Source organism: Scyliorhinus canicula, chromosome 12 (assembly GCF_902713615.1).
Source record: "Scyliorhinus canicula chromosome 12, sScyCan1.1, whole genome shotgun sequence".
NCBI classification, from domain to species: domain Eukaryota; kingdom Metazoa; phylum Chordata; class Chondrichthyes; order Carcharhiniformes; family Scyliorhinidae; genus Scyliorhinus; species Scyliorhinus canicula.
Genome location: NC_052157.1, coordinates 3,337,384 through 3,358,579, shown reverse-complemented (window position 1 = coordinate 3,358,579; position 21,196 = coordinate 3,337,384). Strand labels below are relative to the sequence as shown.

At 42.6% G+C, this 21,196-nt stretch overlaps 1 protein-coding gene across 4 annotated transcripts in view; it reads right to left on the bottom strand.

The window, feature by feature from the left end:
- dis3l (DIS3 like exosome 3'-5' exoribonuclease) overlaps nt 1–21,196 on the bottom strand; it is a 62,147-nt gene that overhangs the window by 28,847 nt on the left and 12,104 nt on the right. For 2 of the 4 annotated variants that reach the window (XR_005462495.1, XM_038812987.1), the window contains exons 3-8: nt 14,373–14,501; nt 11,225–11,360; nt 7,748–7,924; nt 3,022–3,100; nt 2,763–2,942; nt 753–922 (exon numbers count right to left, since the gene is read on the bottom strand). Coding sequence is in view for 3 of the 4 variants with exons in the window: in XM_038812987.1 (XP_038668915.1) it covers nt 753–922; nt 2,763–2,942; nt 3,022–3,100; nt 7,748–7,924; nt 11,225–11,360; nt 14,373–14,501 (871 nt within the window). In the remaining variant the exon portion in view is untranslated. The remainder of the gene's footprint in view (nt 1–752; nt 923–2,762; nt 2,943–3,021; nt 3,101–7,747; nt 7,925–11,224; nt 11,361–14,372; nt 14,502–21,196) is intronic. The other 2 variants (XM_038812988.1, XM_038812989.1) reach the window with 2 other exon arrangements.

The following is a 21,196-nucleotide window of genomic DNA, read 5'->3' as shown; positions in this document are numbered from 1 at the left end:
AGCACAGTGGTTCAAAGTGTCAGGGTCCCAGGTTCGATTCCTGGCCTGGGTCACGGTCTGTGTGGAGTCTGCACGTTCTCCCAGTGTCTGCATGGGTTTCCTCCGGGTGCTCCAGTTTCCCCCCCCATAAGTCTCAAAAGACGTGCTTGTTAGGTGAATTGGACATTCTGAATTCTTCCTCAGTGTACCCGAACAGGCGCCGGAGTGTGGCGACTAGGGGATTTTCACAGTAACTTCATTGCAGTGTTAATGCAAGCCTACTTGTAACAATAATAAAGATTATTATTAAAGGCATTGGAGAGCACATAAAAGATTCATGAGAATGGTTCCAGGAACTTCAGGTATGAAGGTAGATTGGAAAAGTTAGAGCGGTTTCCCCTGGAGAAAAGAAGGCAGAGAGATTTGATGGAGGTTTTAAAAATCATGAGGGGTCTGGACAGAACAGATGGGGAGAAACCTGTTACACTTGTGAAAAGACTGAGAACAAGAGGGGATAGGTTTAAAGTAACTGGTAAAAGAAGCAAATGCGAGTGATTACAGTATGGAATGCACCGCCCTGCCCAAGAATGTGGTGGAGGCAGGTTCAATTGAAGCATGCAAAAAGGATTTAGACGGGCATCTGAAAAGGAAGAACATGCAGGGTTACATGGAATAGCACTGTGCAAATTTCTCATTCAAAGAGCTGGTGCAGACATGATGGGACAAATGGCTTCTTTCTGCACTGCAACAACTCTCTTATTTATAATTCCCACCTGTAGGGATTCAGCTTGCTGGGTGCTGATCCTTATCCTCGGAATTCTGTAATCCCAAGGTGTAACCAAGATCTTCCGAGTATTTTTACCCTGAGATTGTATTTCTTCTTTGGGTGGAAAGGACACAACGTAATCGCGCCAGTTCCTTTGGATAATTCCAACAACTCTACCTACAAACGAAAAGGCAATGTCAACCTGAACCCCTTTTACTGAAAATGCGGGAGATGTTTTTAATCTCATTCCATTTATTGTTTTGTTTCATACTCAGTTAATATTTAAGCAAAAGTACAGAACTAATGGACGAGGTCATTAACGGTAAAACCTTTGCCAGGGAAATTAGACACTCAAAATGTTATTTTATCTGCATCACTCCTTACCAATCTCTCTCCCTCCTCTCCTCCCACCCCTTGTCTGTTATTGCATGTTAGTAATGTGCAATTCCTTGGGCTGTTGTGAGTCACGTGACAATGGCAATTTTAAGAGTGTTTGCCACTGGGAGCTGGCTTTTTAACATTCCCCTCACAAACTGGAAAAGGTAAAAACTGAATCCGACTTTTAACTGAAGTGAGAATAGGAAGATTGACCAAATAAATGGAATCAAGGGTAGAACATAGAACAGTACAGCACAGAACAGGCCCTTCGGCCCTCAATGTTGTGCCGAGCCATGATCACCCTACTCAAACCCACGTATCCACCCTATACCCATAACCCAACAACCTCCCCCTTAACCCTACTTTTATTAGGACACTACGGGCAATTTAGCATGGCCAATCCACCTAACCCGCACATCTTTGGACTGTGGGAGGAAACCGGAGCACCCGGAGGAAACCCACGCACACACGGGGAGGACGTGCAGACTCCGCACAGACAGTGACCCAGCCGGGAATCGAACCTGGGACCTTGGAGCTGTGAAGCATTTATGCTAACCACCATGCTACCCTGTAATTTATTATATTGGATATAAGACTGGCTAATTGACAGAAGGCAGGGAATCGGGATACATGGGTCTTTTTCTGGTTGGCAAGATGTAATTTGTGGAGTGTCAGGGTTCGGTCCTCAGGCCCCAGCTATTTACAATATATATTAATGACTTGGATGTAGGGATAGGAGGTACTATCGCCAAATTTGCAGATGACACTACAATAAGTGCAATGTGGAAATAAGAAATTTACAAATGGATGTAGATGGGTTAGATAAGTGGGACAAAATGTGGCAGATGGAGCTCAAGGTGGATAAGTGTGAGGTTATCCACTTTGGTTGGAAAAATGGAAAGGCAACTTATTTACTAAATGGAGAGAAACTTCAGTGCAGAGGGATCTGGGTGTCTTTGTGCATGAATTTCAGAAAACTGGTACAGTAGGTAATAAGGAATGCAAATTGAATTTTGGTCTTTATAGCTAAAGGGATGGAGTATAAAAGTAGGGAAGTGTTGCATGCAACAAGTTCGCTCCGAGGGGGTCAGCAGAGCGATGGACCCAGAGACGGAAGCCGTTTACCGATTTATTGAAAATGAAAAAAAATGAAAATCGCTTATTGTCACGAGTAGGCTTCAATGAAGTTACTGTGAAAAGCCCCTAGTCGCCACATTCCGGCGCCTGTCCCGGGAGGCTGGTACGGGAATCGAACCGTGCTGCTGGCCTGCTTGGTCTGCTTTAAAAGCCAGCGATTTAGCCTGGTGAGCTAAACCAGCCCCTATTTAAGGAGGATTGAGGAGTCAACAAGGGGGAGGGGGAAAGAGGGGGTCGCCGAGATGTCAGGGGGGCAGGTGGGTAGTGGTTGTTTATTGAGTTGCTTTGTTCTTCTGATTTTGTGTATATGAGAGAAAATGCCTCGAGGAAAATATTTTAAAAAATAATAGGATCTCTATACTACCATTCTCTTATAACATTAAAGGATAGTTTATATGGATTGTTGAACAGGGGGTGGGGGGAATAGGAGCATTGAAAAACAAAAGTTGAAGGATTACAGTTAAACACAAGTGGGTTGTTTCTTTTGCCAATAATGTCCTACCCGTGGCCATTGGTTCACTTTCAGTTTCTTCAGTAGCTTTTTCCTCAGACTCGTTCTCACATAACACAGAAACTCTTCCTTTCCATTCATTTCTCGGCAGCAACTCCACAGCCACCGCATCACCCTGAATGGCACGGTTTCGTGCCTTTGTGCCACAGATCAGAATGTCCATTTCCAGTTCTGACAGACAAGCAAAAAAAAAACTTGTACGAACAAATTACTTTTAAAAAACTTTTTAAAAAAAGTAGTGTGAAATTACCTGATTTTTTATTCGTCAATCCCTGAGTGCGAACAAAAGCTTCCAACTGAGATCTGTGCTTGTTGACATTTATAACACCCTAAGAACATAAAAACATATTTGCTAGTATGTAAATTGTTTAAGAAATAAAACCAGAAGATTTATAATGTAGTGATTTTCACCAACTTTCCATCTACCTTCAGTTCCTTTCGATGTAGATGGATAAAAACAGGGGAAACGAGGACTGTAGAAGTTTCTGATTCCAACCTACCGGGGGGGACGACTAGGTTAACAGCAGCAGAGAGACAGTCACTGACCCAAGAGGGTAGGAGCACAGGAACAGGAGTAGTCGATTCACCCCATCGAGTCTGCTCCATCATTCAATTGATGGAAAGCGGGCAGCATAATCAAAGACCCCCTCCCACCCGGCTTACTCACTCTTCCAACTTCTTCCATTGGGCAGGACATACAGAAGTCGGAGAACATGCACGAACAGACTCAAAAACAGCTTCTTCCCCGCTGTTACCAGAGTCCTAAATGACCCTCTTACGGACTGACCTCATTAACACTACACCCTGTATGCTTCATCCGAAGCCAGTGCTTATGGAGTTACATTGTGTACCTTGTGTTGCCCTATTATGTATTTTCTTTTATTCCCTTTTCTTCCCATGTACTTAATGATCTGTTGAGCTGCTCGCGGAAAAATACTTTTCACTGTACCTCGGTACACGTGACAATAAACAAATCCAATACAATCCAATTAGATCACAGCTGATCATCTACCTCAATGTTACTTTCTCTGCATTATCGCCATATCCCTGGATGTTATTAGACTCCAGAAAGCTATAGATATATTTCTTGGATATGCTCAATAGTTGAGCTTCACAGCACTCTGGGGTTGAGATTTCTAAAGATTCACCACCCATTCCTAACCTCAGTCTTACTGAGCTACCGCTTATCCTGAGACTATGCCCCCTTGACTGGTTCCAGACTCAGCAGCCAGGGAGAATATTCTACCTACATCCTCCAGCCCGTCACACCCTGTAAGAATTTTGTAAGTTTCGATGAGAACATATCATCCCATTCTTTGAAACCCTAGAGAACGCAGGCCCAGTTTCCTCAATTTCTCCTCATAAGACAATCCCGCCGTCGTAGGGGTGAATCTGGTGAATCTCCATTGCAGTTCCTCTGTGGCAAGTATATCCTTCCTTAGACAAGGGGATTAAAACTGTGTACATTCCTCCAGGTGCGGTCTCTCCAAGACTCTATATATCTGTAGCAAGACATCTTTCATCCTATATTCAAATCCTCTTGCGATGAAGGCTAACATACTATGTGGCTTCCTAATTGCTTGCTGCACCTGCATGTTAACTATTAGTCATTAATAAACAAAGACACTCCGGTCCCTTTCATTACTTGCACTTCCCAACCTCTACCATTTAAGAAATATTCTGCTTTTCTGTTGTTTTTTTTTTACTAAAGTGATTTTACTAAAGTGATTATTCATATAATATTCTATCTGCCATGTTCTAGTGCATTCACTTAGCCTGTCCACGCTTGCCTTTAAGCTTCCTTCCATCCTCCGCCAAACTTGCATTCCCACCCAGTTTGGTGTCATCAGCAAATCTGGGAATAGTACAATTGGTCCCTACATCTAAATCATTAATATAGACTGTGAACAGCCGTGGCCCCAGCACTGATCCTTGGGGTACCCCCTCCCCCTCAAAAACTCCAACAAGTTTGTCAAACAGAATTTCTCTTTCATTGATGCATGTTTACTCTGCCCAATTTTACCATTCTTTGGGCAGCACGGTGGCGCAGTGGTTAGCATTGCTGCCTCACGGAGCCGAGGTCCCAGGTTCGATCCCGGCTCTGGGTCACTGTCCGTGTGGAGTTTGCACATTCTCCCAGTGTCTGTGTGGGTTTCGCCCCACAACCCAAAAGATGTGGCAGGGTAGGTGGATTGACCACACTAAAAAATTGCCCCTTAATTGGAAAAAATGAATTGGGTACACTAAAGTTATTTAAAACATTTTTTTTTTAAACCATTCTTTTCTAAATGCCCAGTTATCACATCCTCTATAACAGATTCTTATATTTTCCCTACTGATGTCAGCTAAGAGGTTTGCAGTTATCCATTCTCCCTTGTCCCCATTTTTAAATAATAATTTGCTACTTTTCAGTCAGCAGGAAACTTTCTTGAATTTATAGAATTTTGAAAGAGAACTATCAATGCTCGCATTATCTTTATAGCTCCTCCTTCAACATTCTGGGATGATAAAGCTCCAGGGATTTATCAATATTCAATCTAGTTAACCTTTCAAGAACTATCTTTTTACTGATACAAATTTCTTTCAATTTCTCAGGTTCGCCCAAGTTCCTTGATCACCTAGAATGTTTGAGAGATTTTCTGCATCCATGAAGACAGACAGAATGCAACTGTTTAGTTTCTCTGCCTTGTCCCTGTTCTCCGCTAAAATTCACCTGTCCCTATCTGTAATTTGCCCACATCTGTCCTCGCCAATCTTTTACAGAAACATAGAGAAAATAGAAGCAGGAGGCCATTCGGCCCTTCAAGCCTGCTCTGCCATTCATTATCATGACTGATCATCAAGTTCAATGCCTTGATCCTGCCTTCTTCCCAGATCCCTTTAGCCCCAAGAGCTATATCTAATTCCTTCTTGAAATTACACAACATTTTGGCCTCAACTACTTTCTGTGGTAGCGAATTCCACAGATTCACCTCTCTCTGGGTGAAGAAATGCCCCCTCACCTCAGTCCTAAAAGGTTTACCCCTTATCCTCAAATTGTGACCTCTAGTTCTGGACTCCCCCACCATCGGGTACATTCTTTCTGAATCGACCCTGTTAGACAGGATTTCATAAAACATAGAACATAGAACAGTACAGCACAGAACAGGCCCTTCAGCCTCGGTGTTGTGCCGAACAATGATCACCCTACTTAAACCCACATAACCCGTATACCCATAACCCATTAACCTTACACTACGGGCAATTTAGCATGGCCAATCCACCTAACCCGCACATCTTTGGACTGTGGGAGGAAACCGGAGCACCCGGAGGAAACCCACGCACACACGGGGAGGACGTGCAGACTCCACACAGACAGTGACCCAGCCGGGACTCGAACCTGGGACCCTGGAGCTGTGAAGCATTGATGCTAACCACCATGCTACCGTGAGGCCCCTTTTCACATATCTAAAGAAGCCTTTACAGTCCACCTTCATGTTCCTCGCTAGTTTGCATTCATATTCTCTTTCCCCTTTCTGAAATCAGTTGTTTGGTCCTCCTTTGCTGGGTTCTAAATTGCTCCCAATCCTCAGTCTCACCACTTTTTCTGGCATCCTTATAAGATACTTGATCGAATGCAATCTTTAACTTCTCTTGTTAATCCATTTACATTTCCCCATGGGCGTTTGTGCCATAGATCGAGTAGCATTTATTTAAATACTGGCAATTGCTCGTCTACTGTCAAATCTTTTTCCCCAATCCACCATAACCAACTTGCGCCATCTTCATAAATGCCTTTCTTCAGATTTAAGACTTTAATTTCAGAATGAGCTATATCACATTCAAACGCAATGCAAAAATATCTATCACATTATGGACATCATTTCCCAAAGGCTCCTTTACAGCAAGGATATTAATTAATGCTTTCTCATTATACAAAACTAAAATAGCCCGTTCTCTAGCTAGGCTTCTCAACGCTCTAGAAACCCATCTCGTATACACTCCAGGAATTCCTCCTTCAGAACATTAGTGCTGATTTGGTTAACTCAATCTGTGTGCAAATTGAAGTCGCTCATTATTACTGTATTACCCACATTACATGCATCCCTAGTTTCCTGATTTATACCATGCCCAACATTACCACTAATTTTTGTGGCCTATAAACAACTCCCATCAATGTTTGCTGCCCTCTGCTGTTTCATAGTTCCATCAAAATTGATTCTATACGTTGCTCCTTTGATCGAAGATCCTCTCATCATGCACTGAATTTGTACCTCATCAAGAGTGCGATCCCACCTGCATTCCCTTTTTGCCTATCCCTCGAGGGTTTCAGTAATCCTATCGTACTTGAACTTACTTCACCCAATTAATTTTCTTAAACAATTATCAATATGCAGTATTTTCTTTTAAAATATATATTTTAAAAGGATATTCCTCCATCAAATACACATCAATATTCAAAGCAATAAGCTTAATCCATTTCGTTCATGAAAGCTTTAAAAAAGGCAATGACTTTTGCAACTATTAAACCTGCAATGTGTAATTTTAAAAAATAAAGTACATTTTTGCTACTGTGTAGTGAGAAACACGCAGCCACACCTCAGACAAAAATACCTACATTCACCAACACTTGTCATGAAAGGCAAAGTGACCAGCTGTGCACAATTGTTTTTTTTTTAAATTTAGACTACCCAATGATTTTTTTCCCCCCAATTAAGGGGCAATTTAGCATGGCCAATCCACCTACCCTGCACATCTTTGAGTTGTGGGGGTGAGACCCAAGCAGACACATGGAGAATGTGCAAATTCCACACAGACATTGACCTGGGGCCGTGATCGAACCTGTGTCCTCGGCACCTTGAGCAGCAATGCTAACCAATGCACCCTCACTGTACACAATTGCTGAGCAGTGCAAAGTTCATTCGGAGTCTTGCTGTAGAGGCGAAACATTTTGTGAGATCCAAAAGGAACATTCTACAGTCAGGAAGTGATCTTACCAGTATATATCTCCCGGATTTGATGCCAGCTTCCAGTATTTCAAGAGGGAGATGTTCCAAATATTCTTTTCCATTCTTTTCCTGATTTTCACATTCTCGTTCTTTCCGAGACTGAACAATGGACTCGTACAGCTCATGCACAGCCTCCAAGTCAGGCCAAAAATTCTCCAGATAGCTCTAAAAGGAAAGACATTGGTAAGAACATGTTTGTGTATATGGGTGGTTCATTGTGTAAAACTGCAGAATCTAAACCAAAGGTAAATGATTATTGTGGATGCAGCTGATATTTAAAATATGCTAATATATATGGGGGTGATGGTGTGCAAATGGTATCGTGGATCAGTATTAAGTACCTTCTTTCTGTGATGAAAGTTTGAAACTGTTGAGATGGAAATGTCACCATACTTTAGGAAGGATGTGAAGATCCTGGAGATGACACAGAGGATGTTTATTTTTTAAAAAAATTTAGAATACCCAATTATTTTTTCCAATTAAGGGGCAATTTAGCATGGTCAATCCACCTACCCTGCACATCTTTTGGGTTGTGGGGGTGAAACCCACTCAGACACGGGGAGAATGTGCAAACTCCACACGGACAGTGATCCAGGGTCGGGATTCGAACCCGGGTTCTCAGCGCCGTAGGCAGCAATGCTAACCACTGTGCCAGAGTGCTGCCCCACAGAGGATGTTTATTAGCATGGTTCCAGGGATGAGGGGGTTTAGCTACAAGGTTAGGTTGGAAAAACTGGGTTGGGTTGTTCACCATGAAAAAGGAGAAATTTGATAGGAACTATCAAGATTATGACAGGTTTAGGTAAAAGTAGACAAAACTGTTTCCAACAGCTTATATTACAAGGATTTCAGGTTTTGGGCAAGAGATAGAGAGAACGCAACGGTGATGGCAGTGAAGACAAGGAAATTGGGTAGATACTTCAGGAAAATAAACTTGAAGGGTTTTGGGATAGAGCGGGGAAATGGGCCTGACTGACCCGAGCTAACATGGACTCAATGAGCTGGATGGTCTCTTTGAGTCACAATACAGTAAGAAGTCTTCCAACACCAGGTTAAAATCCAACAGGTTTGTTTCAAATCACTAGCTTTCGGAGCACTGCTCCTTCCTCAGGTGATGGAAGGAGCAGTGTGCCGAAAGCTAGTGATTTGAAACAAACCTGTTGGACTTTAACCTGGTGCTGTAAGACTTCTTACTGTGCTCACCCCAATCCAACGCCGGCATCTCCACATCATGTGTCACAATACTCTATGATTCGATGAGTCAACAGACCGTGTTCCTGTGAAATTAAATCCCCGTGTGTGCGTGGGTTTCCTCCGGGCGCTCCGGTTTCCTCCCACAGTCCAAAGATGTGCGGGTTAGGTGGATTGGCCATGCTAAATTGCCCATAGTGTCCTTAAAAGTAAGGTTAAGGGAGGGGGGGGGGGGTTGTTGGGTTACGGGTATAGGGTGGATACGTGGGTTTGAGTAGGGTGATCATTGCTCGGCACAACATCGAGGGCCGAAGGGCCTGTTCTGTGCTGTTCTATGTTACTGCTGGGCAGAGGAGAAGGAGATTTAAGCTGCTTTTATCCCATCCAATCTCATCCCTGTAGCCCGTTCCCAGAACTGACATGCCTTTTCACAATTAATTCTTAAAAACATGCTTGTTAACATCCGATCTGTTGATTTGCCTTCACAATTTGCTAACCACTGTGCCACCATGCCGCCCTTGAAGGAAGAATATTAATCAAAATTCCTTCTGCATCTCTCCTACTTCCCAATGAAAATATCAGTACCACAACTGCCATCTAGGGGCAACAATAAAGAATTACCATCAATATACACATTTCTTTGACAAGTACAGTAGAAAGCCATCATATTCACTTAATTGAGTGCATAATTGAAAAACAGAGAAATAAGTAGTGCGGTGAGAAGACTTGGAAGAGAGGTATAGAGGCGTAAAGGAAGAGGGCAGAAATATAAGCAAGTTGAACAGTGGTCAGATAAACTTTTTTTCATGGATTTATCAGTACCAGTGTTTTCTAACTAGAAGTTGTGCGCTTTTAGTGACGACACCTGATTTGAACAGTTTTTGATGCTATTTGTTAAGGATTAAGAAATTGTTTTAGGGAAGATGGGCATAAACACGTACACATACTTTGCTCGTGTTTGCACATGGTCTGATGTACCATTATTAACACCTCTGAAAAATCCATAGAATGGAATTTTAGCATCTTCCCAAATACCCGAGTCCACCCAATCTTCAGACCTCACAGGAGTCTCTTAGTCTGAAGAGGGTATTATATTTAGTATTTCTGGAGTTTATTGTGTTATTCTGTGAAGCTGGCTTGCAGTTGTGTATCTGTGCGTGTTCGTGTGTTTCCAATCAACCCAGAGAAGTGTGTTTTTTTTCAAAAAGCAGGATTTTGATTTAAAATTTCTTGAATGTCCACAGCCAAGTGGGAGAGTGAGAAGCGTGATATACCTTCCCTACAGCAACAGTGGGTTTGTCTTGTGGAAATATTACTAGAATTTTTATATATTAAATATCTATAAGGGATTGTTGCCTAAATGGGTGGTTATTTTTGGGAATCGAACCATTCCCCCCAAAAGATTTCCTACTTTTTTTTTTAATAAATTTAGAGTACCCAATTATTTTTTCCAATTAAGGGGCAATTTAGCATGGCCAATCCACCTACCCTGCACATCTTTTGGGTTGTGGGGGTGAAACCCACGCAAACACGGGGAGAATGTGCAAACTCCACACGGACAGTGATCCAGTGTCGGGATTCGAACCCGGGTCCTCAGCGCCGTAGGCTAACCACTGTGCCACCGTGCTGCCCAAAAGATTTCCTACTTGTTCTCGAAAGCTAATTTTAACTGAGTAAATGTAATCTTACGTGTTTAAGTTTTTCTCTCTCAATAAATACTTAACTTTAATATTCCCAAAGTGTTGCTGGATTTTGTGACTTTTGTCTTCAATGCACATATCTTCTCGTGGTCACAATACAAAAAGGAAATGGTTGTGATAAGCTTGCCAAGGATCCCTTTGGGATTTGGTTTGTGCAGCAATTACCACCTGCCGCATCATAACACCAGGCATCAATTCTCTTTCTCGACTGCTTAGAAGCTTAGGCTTTATAGAGTATTCAAGGCCCAGCCTTGCCTCTTCCAGCCACTCCCCATCTTGTTTCTTTATAAATTTAGAGTACCCAATTCATTTTGTTTTCCAATTAAGGGGCAATTTAGCAAATCCAATCCACCTAGTCTGCACATCTTTGGGTTGTGGGGGTGAAACCCATGCAAACACGGGGAGTGTGTGCAAACTCCAAACGGACAGTGACCCAGAGCCGGGATCAAACCTGGGAACTCGGCGCCGTGAGGCATCAGGCTAACCCACTCCCCATCTTTTAAGACTCTGCACAATTCTACAGTAACATGCTAGCTTACCGAGTTCAATGACATAGCAGAGATGTGGAAAATACCTTAAAAGAAACGACAAACACTCCGTCTGTTTCACTCCCATACTTTTGAATGGCTTCTGCATCTTCAGTTACCATAACAACAGGCATTAGTCCTGCAAGATGATTATAGTACCAGACCGTGGCATAGTAAATGCATCTAGAAATAAATAGTTTTCATTATTTCATTTGCATGACTGAAATTTGTTGTTTAGCATGCTGTTCAGGGGCACATAACATAACAGGGCTATCATAAGTAATCAACTTCCAACTGAGTTCAGAACTCCATTCTCCCCAATTTCAATTTTTCTCACAATCACATTCCAGCAATTACCAAAAGAATCTTCTGCACACCCATTAAAAAATCACAAAAAAGGGCAGCACGATGGTGCAGTGGGTTAGCCCTGCAGCCTCATGGCGCCGAAGTCCCAGGTTTGATCCCGGCTCTGGGCCACTGTCCGTGTGGAGTTTGCACATTCCCCCGTGTTTGCGTGGGTTTCGCCCCCACAACCCAAAGATGTGCAGGCTAGGTGGATTGGCCACGCTAAATTGCCCTTGAATGTCCACAGCCAAGTGGAAAAAATTAATTGGGTACACTAAATTTATTTTTAAAAATAATCACAAAAAATCCAGTTTTCTATAAACTTCGACCCTCCCACAATATATACTCCCAATACTGGGTCTTCGAATAACAGGAAAGTGAGGTACATATTCCTTCCGAAACTTTATAAACCCTTGATCTTGGTTTCGGACAAAGCTTGGCACAGCTGTACTGTTCTATGTTCCATCTAGTCAAACACCTTTATCCATTCGAAAGCCTCCTACAATTGTACCCAAAACAACCTCACACCACTTTCCAAAGTAAAAAGATGAGAGTTGTCCAGGCACTTTCCCACTGTTACCAGACTCCTCAACGAGCCTCTTATGGACTGATTAGATCACTTCACATATCTTCTCTACCAAGTAGTATTACACTCCGTGTGCTTCACCCGATACCTGTCTATGTATTTACATTGTGTATTTTACGTTTACCCTATTATGTATTTTCTTTTCATGTGCGAATTATCTGTCTGAGCTGCATGCAGAACAATACTTTTCACTGTACCTCAGTACACGTGACAATAAACAAATCCAAGAATGAGACAATACCAAAGAACCACAAATGCCTCACAACTGTAAAGAAGCTTTTACAGCCCCCTGTTCTAAATCTCTTGTGCTTAATCTTGCAATTATGGTCCCTCATTCTTGACCCCTGAACTACTAGAAACAGTATGCGTCTATCTATGTATCCTAATCTTGTAGCTCATACATGATTTCAACCCCTTGATTAGAATTATAGCTGTGTACATTTATGACAGCCAAAGCAGTTCTTTATCCTTGCTCCTTTTGGAGTACTGTGAGCAGTTTTGGGCCCCGTATCTAAGGAAGGATGTGTTGGCCTTGGAAAGGGTCCAGAAGAAGTTCACAAGAATGATCCCTGGAATGAAGAGCTTGTCATGAGGAACGGTTGAGGAGTCTGGGTCTGTACTCATTGGAGTTTAGAAGGATGAGGGGGAATCTTATTGAAACTTACAGGGTACTGCGTGGCCTGGATAGAGTGGACGTGGAGAGGATGTTTCCACTTGTAGGAAAAACTAGAACCAGAGGACACAATCTCAGACTAAAAGACGACCCTTTAAAACAGAGATGAGGAGGAATTTCCTCAGCCAGAGGGTGGTGAATCTGTGGAACTCTTTGCCACAGAAAGCTGTGGAGGCCAAATCACTGAGTGTCTTTAAAACAGAGATAGATAGATTTTTGATCAATAAGGGATCAGGGATTATGGGAGAAAGCCGAAGAACGGGGATGAGAAAAATATCAGCCATGATTGAATGGTGGAGCAGACTCGATGGGCCGAGTGGCCTAATTCTGCTCCTATGTCTTTTGGTCTTATCAACTACAAATTACTCCTGACAATCCCAAAATATGAATGTTTCCCAGCAATTCCCATGTTTAAATAAAGGTAAAGGGTAGGATTCTCTGTTCCCAAGACGCCAGGGCAGGATTCGTAGACTTCCACAATCGCAAAACTGGTGTCATATCTGTACCAATTCAGCAACCGTTGAGGGGCTAGCACTGGCGCCACGTGGAACACAATCTATTCCAATGAGAAATGGTGTGGGATTCGACGGGCCCATGGTTGACGTTCAGGAGGCTGACAAGCTGAATCCGCATATACATATTACGCTTCCCACACACAGATGGCACTGGTTGCGATGGAGCATACCCATCCCGCTGATGGGTCGCCTGGGGCCAGAGGGCACCTGGGGGCGGGGTGCCCTGGGTGGACATCTATTCGACCTGTGACCCCAAATTCACAGTGGGCAGTCAGCGAGCAGTGTGTGCAGCTCCATGGCTGTCTTGCAGGCCGCGGCAAAGGTGCTCCATGCCCGTCCACTCTGTCCCCACAGCCCACCTCCTGACCACTGCCCACTACTCTCCCGGCCCTGGCAGAAGATCCCCGGCCAGTAGAATGATTGTCAGCAAACTATGGCGATGTTGGACACTTTCTGTGCCCTCTCTTGCTCCCTCAGCAGCCACGACACTGGTTTCACGATTTTTAAAAGCACAAATAAACTCGCCGTCAGGAATTCACCACAGTGGAGGTAGGGCATTGCAAAGGCCCCGGAGAATACCAGGTCAGGCCCACTAATGATATGCAAATGTAGTTTACTGTACATATTCTGGAATGCATTGACGCCGCTGTTGAGGCACCAGAGAATTGTGATTTGGTGTGAAACCGGCACCCGCCACAATCTCTGCATCAAAACCAATTCTCCTCCCAATCGCGTTTCCCTATTTTGCCGTCAGCTGACGGAGAATCCCACCCAGTATTTTTGTGCATTAAAAAAAAAAGTTGTGTAATTTTATAAAGCACGAGGTTAAATTTCAACAACAATGGCGCAGTGGGTTAGCCCTGTTGCCTCACAGCGCGGAGGTCCCAGGTTCGATCCTGGCTCTGGGTTACTGTCCGTGTGGAGTTTGCACATTCTCCCCGTGTTTGTATGACTTTTGCCCCCACAACCCAAAAACTGTGCAGGATAGGTGAATTGGCCACTCTAAATTGCCCCTTAATTGGAAAAAATGAATTGGGTACTCTAAATTTATTTTAAAAAAACTTTCAACAACAAACCTGGTCTGCCATTTTTCTACAGATTCTCCCTGCTCTCTTGGTACATACGAGTAGAGCTGGAATTCATTGAAGAACATAACACATTCATGACGAGCATCCTTCAGCAGGTTCCGTAGCTTGTTGTACTGTCTAGAAGGAAACAACAAACGAGTGTTACCAGGTCGGCTCCAATGGTTTTTCCATCCTTCGTCATCTTTACAAATATATCGTTCCTTCATTACACTATTAGGTCCCATCACCTTTGCCATTAGAGAACAGAAAAGGAAAGGTTTCGAGCACAACTCTGCAGTCCGCCTCCAAATGGTGCAGAAACACTTGGGAGTTGTCTCTTTTGACAATCTCCCTTCCTGTCCAAACATTGGCAGTTCAAAAAGTAGAATGTTGAACTGTTTCCTGTCGCCCTCAGCATGTTTCCCAGACAATGTACTGCTGTCTCCTTTAACTTTATGCTGAGGCTCTAAAGCAGGTCTCAAACCCATATCCCACGACCATCTGACATCGAGCTGAAAGTGTTTTTATTTCAGATTTCTAGTATCTATCATTTTTTGCAATGCAAATTGAGTTTTGGTTCATCTTAAACCAGCTTTTAGGAGGTATATACACTCAGCTGTCCAACCAGCACTACGAGAAAGCTGCAGTCTGCACACTTGCATTTAATCACATGGAGAAATATAGAAAATAGGAGGAGTGGGCCATTTAGCCCTTAAAGCCCGCTCCACTATACAATTTGATCATGTTGATCCTCAACACCTTACCCCGCCCTCTCCCCATATATGTTGATGTCTTTAGAATCTAGAAATCTCTCTATTTCCTTCCATAAATTATTTCAGTGACAGACGCCAGCTCTTGCCCATCCCCTCCAGAGGAAACAATATCCTTACATCCAGTCCTGGCAGAATTTTATACGTTTCAGTTAGATCCCCTCGCATTCTTCCGAATTCCAGTGAATACAGGTCCACTTGACCCAATCACTCCTCATATGACAATTCTGTTATCCCAGAAATCAGTCTGGTGAACCTTCGCTGCGCTCGCTCTATGGCAAGTTTATCCTTTATTAGATAAGGCGATCAAAACTGCTCCTGGTGTGGTCTCACCAAGGCCTTGTACAGTTGCAGCAAGACATCCTTGCTCCTGTACTCTAATACTCTTGCAATAAAGATCAACATACTATTTGCCTTCCTAAATGCTTGCTGTACCTGCATGTTTGCTCTCAGTGACTGGTGTACAAGGGCATCCAGTTCCCTTTGTATGTCAACATTCCCCAATCTATCGCCTTTTAAATAATACTCTGCCATTCTGTTTCTCCATTCAAAGTGGATAATTTCACATTAATCCACATTGGACTGCATCTGCCCACTCACTCAACTTGTCTAAATCACCTTGAAGCCTCAAAACATCCTCACCACTCACATCCCACCAAGTTCATATCAGCAACAAACTGGGAAATAATAAATTTGGTTCCTCTGTCCAAATCATTGATGTATATTGTAAATAAATGTAAAATGTCACCACAGTCCCAGAGGACCATAAGCTGCTCTCCCCTTTGAGAGCTGACTGGTGCTGACTTAACCGGAGGGTCACCACACTTCAGGCAAGGGACAAGATTGAGAAGGCCTTCATAAATAACCACAGCAGGTGCAGGAATTCAACCCCGTTGGTGTCCAGCCGTCCTGTTCACTGAGCTAACCGGCCCCACCGAATAACTGGGGCCCAAGTGCTGATCCCTGCAGGACCCCACTAATCACTGCCTGCTTCTTCAAAAAAGATTAATTTATTCCGATTCTGTTCATCTGTTTTCAGTGGCAGAACGCTGGAGACATTTTCAGTATGTCATCCTTAGACATTAACAAGGTAAAAGTAGTCTGTATCTTTGTGTTATTGTGTTCTGACTAATTTGAAGTGTTCTAACGTAATACCACGATTGATTTGTCTTTATACTGTATTAATCTTCACTTTCAACCTTTGTTAGTTAGGTAGGAAAGTATGATTCTTAAATTGTAAAGAGCCAAATCTTGCTGGGAAAAAACTTGTAACTTTCTGGGTGAAGTTTTATATCATATTAGTGTTCATACCCAGCAAGTTATAATGAGAAGATTAAGGGTGAGACGCTGTTTATGCGAGGTAAACAGCAAAGTGGCGAAAATCAACCAGCAAATTCTGTAGATTCACAGCTCAAGGTGTCTCTCTTCATCCTCTGAACTTTCTGGCTGATTTGCACATTAATAAAGTCATGCAACGTTAACATCGCATTATATTTCCACAAAGATTTAAACCATTGACTTTAATGTTTCTGAAGAATGTGGAGGGAAACAAAGCTGGTGAAAAATGGTACATGATCAAAGACAGATTTCTAATTAGTTTCACTTGGCTATATGGCAATACGTAATGAGAATTTTTAACAAAATGAAAGTTATACTGACCTAGCCCAAAGGAAAAACTGCAACAATTTGTACTGATTTGGCACCCTAAATATAATAACATGTAACAAGTCACTTACAGGAGCATTATAAAGCCAAAGTTGACACAGAACCACACAAGGCAATGGGCAAATGGCTAAAAGCTTTGTCAAAGAGTTAAGTCTTATGGAACATCCTAAAGGAGAGACAGTGAGATTCAGGGGGAATTTCACATCCTATGATCTTGGCAGTTGAAGGTACGGCGGCCAACAGCGGGGAAAACAAAACAGGTAATATTCAAGAAGCTTTAGTTGGAGAAGCACTGAGATCGCAGAGGGTTATGGGACTGGAGGGGATTATAGAGCTTGTTAGTACGGATGTCAATTTATTAACTGCAGAAATTAATATGGCAGGAGTTCCAATTAGATTTTCTTTATAGAGATATATGTTAACTTTTGTTGTAATCACAAAGTGAAAAAACATGCTGACGGTCAGCTGGTATGGTAGGGGTGAGATAAGCAGCTCGAGAAAGTGGAAGATGTGCTGTTAATGCTTTGGTCTTTATTATTGTCACAAGTAGGTTTACACTAACATTGCAATGAAGTTACTGTGAAAATCCCCTAGTCACCACACTACCTGTTCGGGTACACGGAGGGAGAATTCAGAATGCCCAATTCACGTCACAGTACGTCTTTCAGGACTTGTGGGAGGAAACTGGAGCACCCGGAGGAAACCCAGGCAGAAACGGGGAGAACGCGCAGACTCCGTACAGACAGTGACCCAAGCCGGGAATCGAACCTGGGACTCTGGCGCTGTGAAGCAACAGTACTAACCACTATGCTACGGTGCAGCCCACATACTGTAAAACTATCCATTACTTTGCAGTTTAAATATTTAAAGCTAAACATGTGAACAAGACAAGGTCAGTTCTGTAGAGATTTACATTTTAATAAGGAAAGTTGCAGAGTACAATGAGGATTTCAACTGGGAGGATTTGGTGGACATAAACACTGATCTCTGAACTGTAGAGCAACAAAGCCTCCAACCATCATGGTTTTTAAATGTATAAATACTACTGCATTTATTATAAGCTCAACAAAACTATGAATACTTTAAGTTAACATTTCAAGAACCGTACTGATTTTGAGAAATAGACAAAACATCTAAATCACAAATAAAAACCATTCTCCAACTATCTGCTTGCAAAAATTTAATCAGCCTGAAGTTGGTAGCTGCAAACTAGTTACGTCAATCAATTTCCATTAAAGGGGAAATGGATTTAAGATACAAGCCCCATAACGGATAGATTGCTCACACAGAATGTTCCTCTCTGACCTTTAACATTTGCTGATTTGGTAGAAAAGGCTCCTCTGACCTGACATGAGCCAGTTCGAACAGTCCAGAATTCTATACCAGTGAAAAGTTCTCCAATTCTGTTATTTCCAAGTACTGTAGGATATTTCACTGCATTAAAAAGGCACTACATATTTCAGTAACGGTCAAACTTCTCTATTATGAAATAAATAATTTAGGACAGGAGAGGACCTTTAAAGTCCTTAAAGACTGCAGTCAAAATACCACAGAAGCTAACTGGCAACAGCAGGTACAGCTATCCATACTGCACACAGAGGGAATTAAACTAACAACAGGGACAAAATTAACAGCAATCTGTTAAATTGACAATCTTTGATTAAAATAGCCCAAGGCTTTTAACAGACGGTCAATCCTCGAGGGAAACTTTTCCAAATGTCAGAAGGAAGTTAATTTAACTGATTGCAAATTTAATCATTTGATGACTTTAGTACAATATTGCTTCTTGAAAATGAAAAATACAACCAACACTGGTTTATTTTTAAAAAAAATCAAAAATCAAGACATTTTGTTTGACTATATATATTTTCCAGATATTTTTTAAACCTCAGTTGTAGGTATTATATTTTCGCAATCTTCCAATTCTGCTTAACAATATATTCCCCCATGCAACAAACAGGAATAGTGTAAACTTTTAAAACATTAGTCGTCAATTTAGAGATCACTTAATAAGATTGCCTGGTCACATGCAAGCAGGCTCATAGAATACTGTTCACTTAGCCAACAACTTGTTTTTCTAATGCACCTTTAAAATACAATTTTTTCCACTGTACTTTACAGAACAATACCGAGAGGAACAGAATGTCAAACTAGACAAGTTAGGGCAGTACACCAAAGATTTGCACAACCAGAAGAGTTTTGAAAAAGACTGAACATCTTTGCAGCATATTGGGGAACAATGTAATGTGGTGGGGTACTGAGCTGCTTTGAAAAATGTGACCTAGATTTCCCTGTTCACATATGGCACCAAGACCTGGACAAAATGTTAAATTTAGAAATTTGACAGAAGCCAAGCTTGGCTCCCAAGGTTACTTAGCTAAGAGCAACTGGCAGGTGAAGTAATAAACAGGACACAGTTACATTCTGGTGTTTAAATGCTAGATTTAAACAGGACAAATTTTGGGTCTCCACAAAATAAGGGTTACATAGAACATAGAACATAGAACGATACAGCGCAGTACAGGCCCTTCGGCCCTCGATGTTGCACCGACATGGAGAAAAAAAAAACTAAAGGCCATCTAACCTACACTATGCCCTTATCATCCATATGCTTATCCAATAAATTTTTAAATGCCCTCAATGTTGGCGAGTTCACTACTGTTGCAGGTAGGGCATTCCACGGCCTCACCACTCTTTGCGTAAAAAACCCACCTCTGACCTCTGTCCTATATCTATTACCCCTCAATTTAAGGCTATGTCCCCTCGTGCTAGCCACCTCCATCCGCGGGAGAAGCCTCTCGCTGTCCACCCTATCTAACCCTCTGATCATTTTGTATGCCTCTATTAAGTCACCTCTTAACCTTCTTCTCTCTAACGAAAACAACCTCAAGTCCATCAGCCTTTCCTCATAAGATTTTCCCTCCATACCAGGCAACATCCTGGTAAATCTCCTCTGCACCCGTTCCAAAGCTTCCACGTCCTTCCTATAATGAGGCGACCAGAACTGTACGCAATACTCCAAATGCGGCCGTACCAGAGTTTGGTACAGCTGCATCATGACCTCATGGCTCCGGAACTCAATCCCTCTACCAATAAAGGCCAACACACCATAGGCCTTCTTCACAACCCTATCAACCTGGGTGGCAACTTTCAGGGATCTATGTACATGGACACCGAGATCCCTCTGCTCATCCACACTACCAAGAATTTTACCATTAGCCAAATATTCCGCATTCCTGTTATTCTTTCCAAAGTGAATCACCTCACACTTCTCCACATTAAACTCCATTTGCCACCTCTCAGCCCAGCTCTGCAGCTTATCTATGTCCCTCTGTAACCTGCAACATCCTTCCGCACTGTCTACAACTCCACCGACTTTAGTGTCGTCTGCAAATTTACTCACCCATCCTTCTGCGCCCTCCTCTAGGTCATTTATAAAAATGACAAACAGCAACGGCCCCAGAACAGATCCTTGTGGTACGCCACTCGTAACTGAACTCCATTCTGAACATTTCCCATCAACTACCACTCTCTGTCTTCTTTCAACTAGCCAATTTCTGATCCACATCTCTAAATCACCCTCAATCCCCAGCCTCCGTATTTTCTGCAATAGCCGACCGTGGGGAACCTTATCAAACGCTTTACTGAAATCCATATACACCACATCAACTGCTCTACCCTCGTCTACCTGTTCAGTCACCTTCTCAAAGAACTCGATAAGGTTTGTGAGGCATGACCTACCCTTCACAAAACCATGCTGACTATCCCTAATCATATTATTCCTATCTAGATGATTATAAATCGTATCTTTTATAATCCTCTCCAAGACTTTACCCACCACAGACGTGAGGCTCACCGGCCTATAGTTACCGGGGTTATCTCTACTCCCCTTCTTGAACAAAGGGACCACATTTGCTATCCTCCAGTCCTCTGGCACTATTCCTGTAGCCAATGATGACCTAAAAATCAAAGCCAAAGGCTCAGCAATCTCTTCCCTGGCTTCCCAGAGAATCCTAGGATAAATCCCATCCGGCCCCGGGGACTTATCTATTTTCACCTTGTCCAGAATTGCCAACACTTCTTCCCTACGCACCTCAATGCCATCTATTCTAATAGCCTGGGTCTCAGCATTCTCCTCCTCAATATTATCTTTTTCTTGAGTGAATACTGACGAAAAGTATTCATTCAGTATCTCGCTTATCTCCTCAGCCTCCACACACAACTTCCCACCACTGTCCTTGACTGGCCCTACTCTTACCCTAGTCATTCTTTTATTCCTGACATACCTATAGAAAGCTTTTGGGTTTTCCTTGATCCTACCTGCCAAAGACTTCTCATGTCCCCTCCTTGCTCGTCTCAGCTCTCTCTTTAGATCCTTCCTCGCTTCCTTGTAACTAT